Source organism: Elephas maximus, chromosome 3 (assembly GCF_024166365.1).
Source record: "Elephas maximus indicus isolate mEleMax1 chromosome 3, mEleMax1 primary haplotype, whole genome shotgun sequence".
Classification (NCBI taxonomy): Eukaryota; Metazoa; Chordata; class Mammalia; order Proboscidea; family Elephantidae; genus Elephas; species Elephas maximus.
Genome location: NC_064821.1, coordinates 183,074,494 through 183,088,622, shown reverse-complemented (window position 1 = coordinate 183,088,622; position 14,129 = coordinate 183,074,494). Strand labels below are relative to the sequence as shown.

At 39.0% G+C, this 14,129-nt stretch overlaps 1 protein-coding gene across 1 annotated transcript in view; it reads right to left on the bottom strand.

Annotated features, from left to right (window-relative positions):
- Window positions 1–14,129, bottom strand: part of FRRS1 (ferric chelate reductase 1) — a 59,066-nt gene that overhangs the window by 22,258 nt on the left and 22,679 nt on the right. The window contains exons 5-8 of the mRNA XM_049880277.1: window positions 13,727–13,874; window positions 11,179–11,361; window positions 2,386–2,484; window positions 752–899 (exon numbers count right to left, since the gene is read on the bottom strand). Of these exons, the coding sequence (XP_049736234.1) occupies window positions 752–899; window positions 2,386–2,484; window positions 11,179–11,361; window positions 13,727–13,874 (578 nt within the window). The remainder of the gene's footprint in view (window positions 1–751; window positions 900–2,385; window positions 2,485–11,178; window positions 11,362–13,726; window positions 13,875–14,129) is intronic.

The following is a 14,129-nucleotide window of genomic DNA, read 5'->3' as shown; positions in this document are numbered from 1 at the left end:
CTACCAGGCAATTACAGATCTTCTAGTCCAAATGCAGTTTGCCAATCAGGGGTGTACGGTAATGTTATACAGCTATATGCATCCCCTCCTAATGGAATCAGCTTTGCTCTTTCCTAGAGCATGCTGGGGATGAATTTGGGATGGACTCAGGCTAAGGTATAATGCTGGAAGTGGCATGACTGGGCCAGCGGCCAAGGCCGAGGAAGGCCTTTGCAACAGGAAGGAAAATATCTGGGCCTAGATGTGAAGTCCCTGGGAACACTGACTGCCCAAGGACATGGGAGAAAAACAGTGAGCCTCCGCCCCAGCTGGAACGATATATAAGCTTGTGTCCCTGGCTAGGTGGTTGTGGAGTACTAATCTGGTCCAGTTGCCGCCCTGTAAGTAAGCTTCCTGGATAAACTATATGTCATGATCGCTGGTTCTGGAGTCTTTCTTTGGTCTCTTGGAGATGAGGCTGGCCTTGGGTTCAGGTGCAGCTGGGTTGTCACTCAAAAGGGGTCATAATTATTATAATGTTGCCTTATAACATAGTTGACACTTTACCTTTATCTAGTTCCCTGGGAAATAGAGCTAAAAAGTTAACCAAAAGTCAAATTTTCAAGTAAAATGGAAAAGGGTCTTAATAACTCTTTATCTACAAGTGTGTATTTTAAAAATAAGCAATTACAGTAGATCTCTCCAAAAGAAGGGAGGGAGGAAGGGGGAGAGAATAAAAATTTGAAAAGATGGTTTTTACCAATATACTTACCATCATCAGCTGCACCATCTGCTATAAATATGTAGTAGCTTGTGTTTAGATCAAATCTATTCTTAAAATCAGGAAGGCTAATGTTTCTTCTGAAAGAACACTGCATAACACCATCCACCAACCTCCAAGCCATATCCTCAAGAGAACCCTACAAACACACACAATGAGTCTTCTCAGCACTTTCCAAAGATTTGCTAAAAATAAGATATGTTCAAAATCCTAACTTGTTCAATTTCCTTTCTCTAAGATTGTGTGCAGGTTTTATCTGTAGTTCCATTGTTTTTTCACTTCCTCTTTGAAGAGTACAAGATACATGTTCTCCCGGTTTATTTGTCTTTCTCCTACTTGGCAAGAAAATTATTTTTACTTTGAATCAGAATCCCGCAATTCCTTTACCCAGGTTAGAAACTTTGGCAGAAGCATTAACTCCATCTTGCCACTAGCTAAGTTATTGAAGAAATAACTTAGCAAGTAATACCCTAAAAAAAAAAAAAACACCAAACTCACTGTGCCACCAGGGTGTCCTTAGTAGTACCCTAGTGGCCAAAAATCCAACATGCAACTGGGTAGAAGTTCCAGCTCAGCTGTGTGGGTCAACCCCACGGAAGAGCTATACACAGAATATAACATGTCATTAAGTAACAGGTACTTCCGGGTCAGAACTCATTTGCTTGTCAATTGCCAAGTGAAAAAGATATTTCTCTACCAAAAATAGGCTACCTTTGGTATGGATGCCAACAAGGGCACTTAAGATGACTACCCAAGGTACTGAACTAGACTTTACCATATATGGTCCTCTGTCTCTCTAATCAAGAAATTTTTTCTGTCACTACCATAAGCCTTTTCTTAAAAAGCGTGTCTGTAAGCTTCAGAAAAGGGGTTGATGCCTTGCCCACCTTAGCAAATGCTGTGGATTGAATTGTGTCCACCCCCCCGCCCCAAAATACATGCTGTAAATGCTAACCTCTAAGTCTGTGGTTATAATTCCATTTGGGAATGGGTTGTCTTTGTTATGTTAATGAGGCAGCATTAGTGTAGGATGTATCTTGAGTCACTCTCTTTTTGAGATATAGAAAAAATTAAATGAGCAAGCTAGGAAGCAGAGATGGGGGAAGACACATGCCAAACTACACGGAGACTGCCCTGGAGCAGAAGCTCAGAAGAGACAAGGACCTTCCTCCAGAGTCAAGAGAGAAAGCCTTCTCCTAGAGCCAGCACCCTGAATTCTGACTTCTAGCCTCCTAAACTGTGAAAAAATAAACTTCTGTTTGTTAAAGCCATCCACTTGTGCTATTTCTATTATAACAGCACTAGATAACTAAGACAGCGAACAATAAAATACTCTTGTATAAGATATAACAAAAAGGATTTAAATGACACAAGCAAGAATTCGTATTTTCCTACAAAAGAAACTTGTCTTCCTTCTGAAGAGAAGAAAAGTTTCTCCCGAGTCATTTATGAGAAAAAAATCATAAATTATTATGAAAGAGGAATCCTGCTGCCAGGTCTGTACTCGGGCTCTGCTGCTAACTGTGGTGGTTTGAGGCTATCTTGCAACAGAGCCAAGCTGATGTCAGCCACAAAGCCAGAAGATGGGCCAGCGGAAAGGAGATCTCCAAAATGTTGACGCCTACCCCAGAGTCCATCACAGGGTGACTTCGTCCAGTCAAACCAGAAGCCTGTATGTGCACAGTCTGATCGTTGTGAATGCACAGATACGCATCATCATCACCCTGAAAGATATTTGTAAATTAGAAAGTTTAAAGGACTTTCAACATTTTTCTGGTCCTTAAAAAAAAAAACCCTAATAAAGTCAAATATTATCTGGCGCTTTTTAAAAATAATGTCCTGGCTCAATCTTAGATTGCACTATAAATTCTAGAGAACTGGCTATGTAATTTATTAAATCAAAATTATTTGATTTTAATATAAAAAGCAATACAATTTCAGTTGTAAAAAAATGTATTAAAATAGACATAAACATAAAACCCAAACAAACCAAATCTATTGCCATCAAGTCAATTCCAACTCATAGCAACCCTGCAGGACAGATTAGAACTGCCCCATAGGGTGTCCAACGTTGTAATCTTTACGGAAGCAGACTGCCACATCTTTCTCCCGTGAAGTGGCTGGTGGACTCAAACTGCCAACCTTTCGGTTAGCAGCCGATCACTTAACCACTACACCACCAGGGCACCTAAAATAGACATATATGCCCAACCAAAAACCCATCATCAACTGAACGCCACTATTAATGCTTTGGTGTATATCCAGGTCGACTTGTTATTCATATGTATTTTTTTCCTCCTGAAATGGAAAAATATACAATTTTGCTACCTTTTTTTCACTTAACTTACCATGAACATTGTTTCAGATATCTGTGAATAAATATCTATGTCCTACATATTTTAATGACTATGAATACACTGCATTGTATTGAATATTTTTTGGTAACTTTTAAGATGGAAGACACTATCAACAAACATTACTGCAAATCATACACACAGAATAGATTTAATATTGCAAAATTGAGAGCAAAACGTCTGAGTGCAAGAGGTTCTTGTTGTTGGTGGTCTCATTCTCATCTATCAGTCTCCAATATTCCTTTGCTCTAAAAGCTAGATAATATTATTTAAAGTGATTATCAGAGGGCAGACTACAACTTCAAAGTGCGTTTAGGTGATGATACAAATGAGTAATCTAGATTTTCAGTTACTGTCTATAATTCTGGTTCTTTCACTTATTCTAAATTGTTCTCCATAGACTATACAACAGCTAAACAAAAAGATCTTTTATGCACTCGAGCCACTGAACTCCTTAAACAAGATTCACATCCAGTTATAATAAATTTCGCTATAAATACCAATAGGAAATTCTAACATGTTTCTGTATGTTCAGAATCAAATTTATTTAAGACAGTTCCACTTTTGAGAACTCTAAAGGGCATAATCTTAGCAAAGGAATTATTCACTGTTACACAGCTTATATTCAAGTCAGAATAGCCCAACTCAAGATAAGAAATTTAGATTAGCCATAATTTAAACCAGGAGCTGACAAACTATGGCCCATTGCGAAAACTACTGAACAATATCATTAATATCACACAAAAGTAAAATTTTGGTGGCAATCATCCAAAAGCCACTGCAGCAATACATCAACAGGGAACTGCCAGAAATTCAAGCCAGATTCAGAAGAGGAGGTGGAACCAGGGATATCACTGCCGATGTCAGATGGATCCTGGCTGAAAGCTGAGAATACCAGAAAGATGTTTACCTGTGTTTTATTGACTAGGCAAGGGCATTCGACCGTGTGGATCATAACAAATTATGGATAACACTGCGAAGAATGGGAATTCCAGAACACTTAATTATCCTCGTGAGGAACCAGTACATAGATCAAGAGGCAGCCCTTCAAACAGAACAAGGGATACTGTGTGGTTTAAAGTCAGAAAAGGTGTGCATCAAGGTTGTATCCTTTCACCATACTTATTCAATCTGTATGCTGAGCAAATAATCTGAGAAGCTGGACTATATGAAGAACAGGGCATCAGGATTGGAAGAAGACTCATTAACAGCCTGCTATATCCAGATGGGAAACCTTGGTGGCGTAGTTGTTAAGTGCTATGGCTCCTAACCAAAAGGTCGGCAGTTTGAATCCATCAGGAGCTCCTTAGAAACTCTATGGGGCAGTTCTACTCGGTCCTATAGGGTCACTATGAGTCGGAATTGACTCGACGGCAACAGGTTTGGTTTTTTTTGTTTTTTTTAAATATCCAGATGACTTAACCTTGCTTGCTGAAAGTGAAGAGAACTTAAAACACTTACTGATAAAGATCAAAGACTACAGCCTTCAGTATGGATTACACCTCAACACAAACAAAACAAAAATCTTCACAACTGGACCAATAAGCCACATCATGATAAACGGAGAAAAGACTGAAGTTGTCAACAATTTCATTTAGCTTGGGCCCATGGAAGCAGCAGTCAAGAAATCAGAATGACATATTGCATTGGGCAAATCTGATGCAAAAGACCTCTTTTAAGTGTTAAAAAACAAAGATGTCACTTTAAGGACTCAGATGCACATGACCTGAGCCATGGTGTTTTCAATCACCTCATATACATGTGAAAGCCGAACAATGAAGAAGGAAGACCAAAGAAGAATCGGTGCCTTGGAATTGTGTTGGTGAAGAATACTGAATGTATCATGGACTGCCAGAAGAACGAACAAATCGGTCTTGGAAGAAGTACAGCCAGAACATTCATTAGAAGCAAGTATGGTGAGACTTCGTCTCACGTACTCTGGACATGTCAGGAGGAACCAGTCCCTGGAGAAGTAAACCACGTTTCATAAAATAGAGGGTCAGCGAAAAAGAGGAAGACCCTCAACAGGATGGATTGACATGGTGGCTACAACAATGGGCTCAAGCATAACAATTGTAAGGATGGTTCAGGACTGGGCAGCGTTTCATTCTGTTGTACACAGGGTAGTTATGAGTTAGAACTGACTCGACAGCACCTAACAACAACAATAACATGGAGCTGAGATTGAGATGAAGCTTTTACAAGCTAAGGAACTGCCAGAACCAAAGACACAGAAATGCAAAGGATATGAACATTTTAGGAAACAGGTAGTTCAGTTAACTAAAACATATACAGGGTATAGAGAGAGCTTTAAGGCTGGAAATTCCAACAGCTTTTCCCAAGACTTTGAAGAGTTTTGAAAACCGTGCTAAGGAAACGCAACATTTGTCTATAGCTACTGAAGTTTCCCCTAAGGTTTCTGAAGACAGGATTAAGGCAAATTCTTTAGTGGCCTGGGAAGAGAGCTCCAGTGACTGTGAGAAGGATGAAATAAAGAGGATATCATGAAGGTTGGAAGACTAATGAGGAGGTTGCTGCAGCAGTCCAGGAAGGAGCCAATAAAGGGAAGAAAGAGATAAGAAATCAAAGAAGTGCATTAAAGATAGAATCAAGGCCCCCGAACACCTTTTTAACTCAGAACTGAAGTTACTCCTGAGGTTCACTGTTGAGCCAAAAATCAAACAGGCCCAAAAAACAAACAATAATACGTGTAGGTCAACCATGTATATGAGATTAAATGGGCACGGACGCCCAGGGGCAAGGACGAGAAGACAAGACGGGACAGGAACGTTGGACGAATGGGGAACCCAAGGTCAAGAAGGGGAGAGAGTTGATACGTCAAAGGGTTAACAACCAATGTCACAAAACGATATGTGTATTAATTACTTAATGAGCACCTAATTTGTTCTGTAAACCTTCATCTAAAGCACAATAAAAAAAAAAGTGCAGTTGATCCTCAGTATTCATGGATTCCGTATTTGTGAATTCACCTGCTTGCTAAAACTACCTGTACCCCAAAATCAATACTCAGAGTGCAATCGTTGTTATTTGCGGACACGCACAAAGAGACAAAAAAATTCAGTTGCCCAATGCACAAGTTCCCAGCTGAGGTCAAACAAAGCGATAATCTGTCTTCTGATTACAGCTCTCATACTGTATACAAGTGACCCTTTCTTGGTCTATCTAGTGCCATGTTTTTTGAAGTTTTGTACTTTTTGTAGATGATCTTGCTGTTTAAAATGGCCCCAAGCTTAGTACTAAAGGCATAAGAAAGAATGATGGTAATGGACTATGACACAATGGATAAAAGGAATCCATTAGTACACAGTGTGACTCCAAAAGGGAAGGAGGGGTGCAGAGAAAAGAAAGCTCTTCTTTTAAAAATAACGCCAGCTAATAAATTAGAAAATCATCACTTTACAACCACAAATATAATAACGGATTCAGGTGAGGATCATCAATAAACAATACAATCTTCTGATAAAAGATTATTGGGGACAGAATATTCATACAGCCTCAAAGTATCACCCAACAGATTACTTATTACAAAGAGAAAAATTGCTTTCACAATGGAGAAATCTGACAAACACCAGTGATCAAACCTAGTATCACCAACAATGGAACGATTCGACATTGTGCACCTTTTGATGCGACACAGTGAGAAGGAAACACTCCTTAAGTAGTATTTGTGGCAGAAAATCTTATCCTGAATCTATTGTACAAATCGTGGGCATTCAACAAAACAATTGGCCTATGAAAAACAATCAAGAAAAAAGGTAGGGTAACTGTCTACATTAAAGGAGACCAAAGAGATATGACAAATAAATGCAACAAGTGATAACTGACTAGATCATGGATCAGAATTTTAAACAGTAACAGCTACAAAGGACTTTACTGGGACAATTTGGGAAACCAGACTATGGAGTGAATATTCCATATAATTATTATATCTATCATTTTTAAATTTTCTCACTGTGATAGAGACATTGTAGTAACAGTAAGAGAATGCCCTTGTTCTTAGGAGACAAACCGAAAAACCCCAGTGCCATCCAGTCAATTCCGACTCATAGCAACCCTATAGGACAGAGTAGAACTGCCCCATAGAGTTTCCAAGGAGCGCCTGGAGGATTCAAACTGCTGACCCTTTGGTTAGCAGCTGTAGCTCTTAACCACTATGCCACCAGGGTTTCCTCTTAGGAGACACGTGATGAAAAATTTAGGGATGAAATGTGGTATCTACAACCTACTTTCAAATAATTCAGAGAAAAAATATGTGCGTATACACACCACAAATATCAATTGATATTATGTATATATACATATACAGAGAGAGAGGTAAAGTGGCAAATCTAGACGAAGGGCTTACAGATGTTCACTGTACTATTCTATCAACTTCTACGTAGATTTGAAGCTTTCTAAAAGAAAAATTTGAGGGTAGGTGGGAGGGAGAAGGACCTGAGAGGTAAAAAAAAGGGAGGAATCTAAGTCACAAAAGTGGAGGCAGACAATGTCGGAGAAGATGGCAGCAGCAATAAGTGAGCTATTCTATAAATTGCCTAAACAGTACCTGACAAGACACAAGAAATCAATAAAGGTAGCTGCCCTTTTATTATAGTGGTTAATCACCAAGAAGGGGAACAGACACACACACACACAAAATTTAAGAGAAAAAACAATAGATTCAGTGTTATACATGTCATTTGTGTTATCCAGAACCTAAGAGAAGTCAGGACTGGTCTCAGACCCAGACCAGACCCACTGCCATTGAGTCGATTCCAATTCATAACCACCCTATCGGAAAGAGGAGAACTGCCCCATAGAGTTTCCAAGGAGCACCTGGTGAATTCAAACTGCCGACCTCTTGGTTAGCAGCTGTAGCTCTTAACTATGCCACCAGGGTTTCCATGTATCCTACAATTCAGGCACTGAGAGATTATGAACAGAGCAAAATGATACAGGGCAGGGGAAGGAGGAGAATGGAAACTAACACACAATTAACTTCTACACTTAAAATACTTTATATCATTTAATACCTGAGATAGGGAATTTGAAAGCCAGTTGAAATTCAGATATTAGCGAATCAGTGTTATCAAAAATATGGAAAATTATACTTTTCGATCCGTTTTAGTGCCGAAGTCTAATACCAAAACAGTTGCTATCATTACTTTACAAATCAAATTGATAAAAGGCATAATTCAGGTAATCTGGTCAGTATTCATAACATCAGATAGCTTCAATACTTAAATCAAGAAATAGCAGGTCATAAAAATACCCTACCAAATTTAAAAACAACAACCCAAAATAGAAATAATCACTTTAATAATACATTTTAAGGATGATTCATTTCCCTCCATTTAAGCAAACAGGTGTACAGATGATTTTAATCCTTAAATAGGATTGCTCTGTAAATCAACTGCACCTGCATAATTAAGTCTCTTATAAACATTTTTGATGAATACTAGACTAGAAACAGATAGAGTTTTTTTATTTTTAATTTATTTATTGTGCTTTAGGTGAAAGTTTACAAATCAAGTCAGTCTCTCATACAAAAAGTTATACACACCCTGCTGTGTACCCCTAGCTGCTCTCCTCTTAATGAGACAGCACACTCCCTCTCTCCACCCTGTATTCCCTGTGTCCATTCAGTCAGCTCCTGTCCCCCTCTGCCTTCTCATCTCCCCACCAGACAGGAATTGGCCGCATATTCTCAAATGTCTACTTGACCCAAGAAGCTCACTCCTCACCAGCATCGTTGTCTATCTTATAAAAAAAAATAGTCCAGGCCAATCCCTGTCTGTAGAGTTGGTTTTGGGAATGGTTCCAATCCTGTGCTATCAAAGGGTCCAGGGACCATGACTGTTAGGGTTTGCCTGGTCTCAGTCAGACACAGACAGGGTTTTTAAGCAAGATAAATATTTTCTGGAAATTAGAGGTAAGTGCTTTTGTGCCACCCTATGCCTACAACTTAGAACAGAAATAACTGGTCTACCTGTGGACTACTCATCACTACACTCAATGCGATACTAGTGCCTTTACCTCTTGCTTACAGATTTTATGTGACCAGTAAAAGGAAATTTGTGACTAGATCACGCATCTAAATGAGCGGTGTATCTCAGAGACTGACTGTATCTATACACGTTTTCCATCAACGGCACCATTGTTAAAACTTTGTCGGACTCATTTTCCAAATTTCCTTCGTAGCCGGTTTCACCACATTCACACACTAAGCGCTACCACCACCTTTCCTTATGGCCTTATAGTCAGTCACCTTTCATTTTTAACCAAAAAATAACATTACTCCGCCTGATTATCCACCTTATGTACCGAACTTGACTCATTTCTGCCAGCTCTGAAAACACCCAAAAGAATGTGCTATTAGGTCTGAAAGCAACTGCAAAAGACAGGTGGGGAAAATGCTTTGAGCAACTGTAGGATCATTTGAGCAAGTGTAAAATTTCTCATAGAAGCAATTTTCAAGGGGAAAGATCCATACTTACTTATGTGTTATTTTTAAAAACACAACATATCTTGTACCTTATAAAGATATATCCTGCTTTTAATAAAATAGGATAGCAAGTGTGTTCTGTAACAACAACAAAATATGTAGATCATAGACACATACTGAAAAATCATCCCTCTAAACAAAGTCACGTCTGGCTTCCTGTAACACTAGAAACCAGTGTGCCAGAACTAGTACGATCAGAGCGCATTTTTAGGGAAAGCATCAGTTCCTTAGGAAGGAGCCTTTCCTTTTTGAAATATGATGAGGTCCCTGGGTGATGCAAATGGTTAAGTGCTCAACTGCTAGCGGAAAAGTTGGAGGTTCAAACCCTTTCAGAGGCACCTCAGAAGACAGGCCTAGCGATCGGCTTCCAAAAGGTCACAGCCTTGAAAGCCCTACGGAGCAGTTCTACTCTGCACATACAAGGTCATCACGAGTAGGAATCGACTTGACGGCAACTAACAACAAAGAAGTGGTATTGGGTTTAAATTGTGACAGGAAGGAAACATTTGAGAAATGACTTCTTGCCCTCTGTTAATACGGAAACAAGGGACTTTATCTGGATAATTTGTGGTCATCCCGCCACAATACATCCCACTGCCAACTCTGCTTGAACAGGACTTGCACATGTCCTGTCCACAATACTCTTCTTCCTTCGCCTGCAAAATCAGGGTGTTTATGCAGCACTCTGCTCTTCCACACCACAGCACAAGGCTGCCACCTACAGAGTCATTTAATCCATTCGGCACCACCAGGGACAGCTAGGATTAGGGGCTTTCTGTAGATCTCACAAAGGAGTCTCCGGCAAGTGATACATTTTTTTCTGGACACACAAGGTTTAGTTCTGTTTGAGAAATGTATAGATGGCTACCAAAATGAGGATACCAAGAGCAGCAACATAAGGTTTTGTTGCTGACCACCTGAGTAAGCAAAATTGGTTTAAAAAGCATTACAAACAACATGGGATTTTATGCAGAGCAAGTTGTTCATTGCACTTCCTGCTTTATCACAAAGATGTGTGTGTGTGGAGGTCCCTGGGTGGTATACTTTGCACTCAACGGCTAACCTAAAAGTTAGTGGTTTGAATGTACCTGGTGGTGCCATGGCAGAAAGACCTGGCAATCAACTTCCATAAAAATTACTATCAAGAAAACTCTATGGAGCAGTTCTACTTTGTAACACATGGGGTCTCCATGAGTCAGAATCAACTCAACAGCAATGGGTTTGGGCTTTTTTTTTGCTGTATATCGATATCTATAGATACATACATATACAAACACACCTATATGTAGATAGATAGATAGGAAAACCCACTGGAAATAAAATTATTTTTCTTAAGTTTCCTTAGGGAAGCCTGTTCTTAAATGTATATAATTGCTCAACTGTTAAAATCATAAAGCACTCAAAACTGTTTAACTCAGAATCTGCTCTAAGTTTCTCCAGCCTTACCCTTCTTAACCTATGATAGCTTGCCTCTGGAACAAAGAGCTAATCTAGCATTAATTAGAACTCACTCCAGTGGTTCTCCTTTCACTACCACTTATGTAGTAAGAGATACAAACCATCCATCGATCATGAGACAGTGCGAAGGATAAATAGCCTTTACTGGGACCGCTCATTTCAACCATCACCGATTGGCCATCTCGCGTGAAGGACAAAAAGACGCAGGCACGTTCCTTCTCTGGGTCACAGTTCAAAGGACTCCTGATACAGAATTTCTTGTTCCCGCAGGCTGAAGCACTAAACTAGAAAAATTATGGGGGAGAAAAAAATCTTAATTATCAAGCAAGCAGTTCATTGTCCAATGATAGAAGAGCTCCTACCCTGAAGTCTGGGTTTTAACAAAAATACCTTTCCAGAAAGATTCCAATGAAGGGGCAAAAGACAACCCGAATTAGAAATGATCAGAACAGTAATTAGGCTGTGAACTTTTAACCTTCATTAATTTTAATTAAAATTTGGAAAGCACAATGCTAGTTTGACTGCAGTTGTGCGAGAGTATTAACGTCCCCTTTGATACCCAAAGTATTTTGGAATAATTCTGTTTTGAAGCAAAGTTTCTGATAAATTTTTTTTTAAACTCCTTAGGGACAATACACGTTGGCAGTCTTTGGTTTTCAGAGATGGAATATTAAAAGGCAAACAAACAAGCAAATTCTTGGCAAGTTTTTATAGAGTATTTAGATTCAGGACTCTGCTTCTGGTGTTCAGGTTCAAATTTGATACTAATATAATAAAAATGGCTCCCCCAATATATACCACCATTCCAAATAATAACAACTTGGGGAAAAAACAAGCAATAATCTACAGTGATTTAATACAGAGCTTCTGAGAATGGCAAATAGGAAGAATTCTTTGACAGAGCAAATGAGCAATGACCTAGTTAGAATGGACTACGACAATACATTTCAGAAGAGGGCTGAATATTAATCTTTATCTAATTAGATTTAATGGGAATTTAAAGAGAAATCATAGTTGGGTGGAAAGAACAAGCCACTAGGAACTTGGGTTTTGATCCCTGCTGTCCTCAGAGTTTACTCTGTCACTTTTTTCAAAGGACTTATTCTCTCAGGGCCCCTTTACCTTCAGCTATATATACAACAGGAGAACTAAACAAAATAGACCCTGAGGTCTCTTCTAGCTCTAAAAATGTTAGAATCCTATGACTGTGAATAAACTACCCTATAATTAGGGACTATAAACTTGGCTGCAGAGACATAACACAAACTCCAACAAGAGCTAATGCCTTTTATGTGAATATATGGAAAGACAGGAAACCCTGGTGGCATAGGGGTTAAGAGCTGTGGCTGCTAACCAAAAGACTGGCAGTTTGAATCCACTGGGTGCTCCTTGGAAACCCTATGGGGCAGTTCTACGCTGTACTATAGGGTCGCTATGAGTCGACTCAATGGCAATGGGTTTGGTTTTTGGTGGTTTATGGAAAGAAAAAAGTACTATCAACAGATTACTACTAGGAAATTTGGGTCCAATCTGGATGTTTATTCCCCTAAAGCAGCTTTCAAATAAATAAGCATTAAGACTAAGCTGCAGACTAGTACAAATAATCTAATTGTGTGGTCAAGCAAAAAATGCAACATTCGTAGTGATGTCATCAAGCAGAAAGGCCACCAACTACAAGATAGAGAAGGAAAACAAAGTAAGACATTCAACAGGGACATGGTGTTTTACTTAGTCCTCTCTATGTAAACAGAGGTGCAGAAAAGGGCAAGAAAGGGAAGAAAAGAAACTAATAATTTACTCAGTATCTATTAAGTATAAGGCACAGTTAGAGAGCTTAGACTCATCATTTTGTTTAATTCTCACAGTGATACAATGTAAAAGCTAAATATTATTTCTCATTTTATAAGTGAAGAAACTGAGATGTTAAGAATTTAAGTAGTTTGTCCAGAGTCAAACAGAAAGTGGACAAGTCAGGATTCTGGTCCAAGTTCTTTCTTTCTACTATAATAATTTGTTTCAAGACATTTTTCACTATAACCACTTTTGAATTAAGAAGTCTAATTTATCAGAATTACCTTCAGTAAAACCCTTCTTCCTAATGTTTCCAGTATGCATTACCCTTTCAAAAGTATGTTTATTCCATAGTAATTCTTTTGAATTGAAGGCCTAAACGAAATTCTAGTTGATAAACTTGCAAGACATTCTCTATGGTCCAGCACATCAAATTCTCCAGTACTCACTGGTCTTAATGAAATAAGATCTAACCATCTCAAGATTCTCCTCCAAATCTTGTCTAAACTTAGCTTAAGTTGCCTCTCCATGTTTGATACTTGATTGTGTTTGAAAAAGAAGTTCATTGCTTCATCAGATTTATTTTCAAGTAAAAACACATTCACTGCTAGGATAGATGCCATGTAAATCTAATAACTACGCCTTGAACCAGCAGGATCTTGCATTTCCTTTATTCTAACCTAGAAGTCACAACACTGCAATGAAGGCTTCCAGATTCCCTAGAGAAAACCCCAAAACTTGCTACCACAAGCCAGTAAGGCTGCTTCTCTAAGCACTTCCCCTAAACATTCAACCACAATTTCCAATGAAGCTGTTATCTCAGATTGCATTTGGTGAAACCATAAAAATGTTACTTACGGGTTTGGTTAAATGCGAGTCTGGTGGTAACGTTGACAAAGGTACTATCGTAGTTTTAGGTGTCGTAAAGGGTAGTGCGTTTGGTTGTGAAATTACAGGACCAGGAATCTTCACCCAGTAGATTTTATACTTCTCAACAACTGTGGCTCTGAAATGTAGTACCAGTGAAATTAGATAGAACTCTGATTGTGGCCTATCACAGTCAAATAAAAATGTCTAAAGCAAAAAAAAAAAGAATAAACTAGAGACAGACAACTTAATGGCACTGCTAAGGAGCCCTCGTGACACAGTGGTTAAGTACTCGGCTGCTAACCGAAAGGCCAGTGGTTCGAACCCACCAGCTACTCTACAGGAGAAAGATGTGGCAGTCTGCTTCTGTAAAAGATTACTGCCTTAGAAACCC